The sequence below is a fragment of the Acyrthosiphon pisum genome, unplaced genomic scaffold (assembly GCF_005508785.2).
Source record: "Acyrthosiphon pisum isolate AL4f unplaced genomic scaffold, pea_aphid_22Mar2018_4r6ur Scaffold_14105;HRSCAF=14750, whole genome shotgun sequence".
Taxonomy (NCBI): domain Eukaryota; kingdom Metazoa; phylum Arthropoda; class Insecta; order Hemiptera; family Aphididae; genus Acyrthosiphon; species Acyrthosiphon pisum.
The window spans coordinates 1-1,582 of NW_021762777.1; the positions used below are offsets into that span (position 1 = coordinate 1).

Consider the following 1,582-nt stretch of genomic DNA (forward strand, 5'->3'; position numbering starts at 1 on the left):
CGTGACGTGACGGACGCTGTCATCACGGTGCCGGCGTACTTCAACGATTCGCAGAGACAAGCGACCAAGGACGCGGGCGCCATAGCCGGTCTGAACGTAATGCGAATAATCAACGAGCCGACAGCTGCGGCTTTGGCGTACGGTCTGGACAAGAACCTGAAAGGAGAGAGGAACGTGTTGATATTTGATTTGGGCGGTGGCACTTTTGACGTGTCCGTCCTGCAGATCGACGAGGGTTCCATATTCGAAGTGAAGTCAACGGCGGGTGACACGCACTTGGGCGGCGAAGACTTCGACAACCGGCTGGTGTGTCATTTGGCCGAAGAGTTCAAGAGGAAATCCAAAAAGGACGTGCACACCAATCCGAGAGCGTTGAGACGGTTGAGAACGGCCGCCGAACGGGCTAAGAGAACGTTATCGTCTAGCTCGGAGGCCACAATAGAGATTGACGCTCTGATGGAAGGTATTGATTTCTACACCCGAGTGTCCCGAGCCCGTTTCGAGGAGCTGTGCGCAGATCTGTTCAGATCGACGCTGCAGCCGGTGGAGAAGGCGTTGGCCGACGCCAAGATGGACAAGGGCGACATCAACGACGTGGTGCTCGTGGGTGGTTCGACGAGGATCCCGAAGATCCAGAGTCTCCTTCAAAACTATTTCTGCGGCAAACCGCTCAACCTGTCCATCAACCCGGACGAAGCGGTAGCCTACGGTGCCGCGGTGCAAGCGGCCATTCTCAGTGGCGACACGAGTTCTGCGATTCAAGACGTGTTGCTCGTCGACGTCACGCCCCTGTCGCTAGGAATCGAGACCGCCGGCGGCGTGATGACCAAAATCGTCGAGCGCAATTCCACGATACCGTGCAAACAGACGCAAACGTTCACCACGTACGCGGACAACCAACCGGCCGTTACCATCCAGGTGTTCGAAGGGGAAAGGGCCATGACTAAGGACAACAATCTGTTGGGAACGTTCGACCTGACCGGCATACCCCCGGCGCCCAGGGGCGTACCCAAGATCGAGGTGACTTTTGATATGGACGCCAACGGCATTTTGAACGTGTCGGCCAAGGAAAACAGCTCGGGGCGCTCCAAGAACATCGTCATCAAGAACGACAAGGGACGCCTGTCTCAGGCCGAAATCGATCGTATGCTCAGCGACGCCGAACGATACAAAGAAGAGGACGAACGACAAAAAGTCAAGATCGCGGCCAAGAACCAGTTGGAGAGCTACGTGTTTGGTGTCAAACAAGCGTTAGACGAGGCCGGCGACAAGTTGACCGAGTCGGAGAGGAATACCGGCAAACAGGAATGTGACGCGGTCGTCCAGTGGTTGGACAACAATCAGTTGGCGGACAAGGAAGAGTACGAGTACAAACTAAAGGAAATACAAAAGAGCTGCTCGTCTCTGATGATGAAGATACACGGTGCAGGACAAGCAGGCGACGTGCCTCCCGGTGCTCATGGTTTCCCAGGTTCTAGAGGGCCTACCGTCGAAGAAGTCGATTAATTCCATTAAACGATGTATAATCTCATTATATTTGTACATTCTGTTGAACTTCATCCTATATTTTAGTTTTTTAGTT

General features: G+C 54.1%; 1 protein-coding gene across 1 annotated transcript; it reads left to right on the forward strand.

Annotated features, from left to right (window-relative positions):
• Window positions 1–6: 6 nt before the first annotated feature.
• On the forward strand, window positions 7–1,564 carry LOC100570349 (heat shock protein 68-like; the record flags this gene model as incomplete). The annotated part of the gene is made up of 1 exon (XM_003248870.3): window positions 7–1,564. A coding segment is annotated over one exon (1,500 nt), but the record flags the coding sequence as incomplete, so codon positions are not given.
• Between the last annotated feature and the right edge of the window lie 18 nt (window positions 1,565–1,582).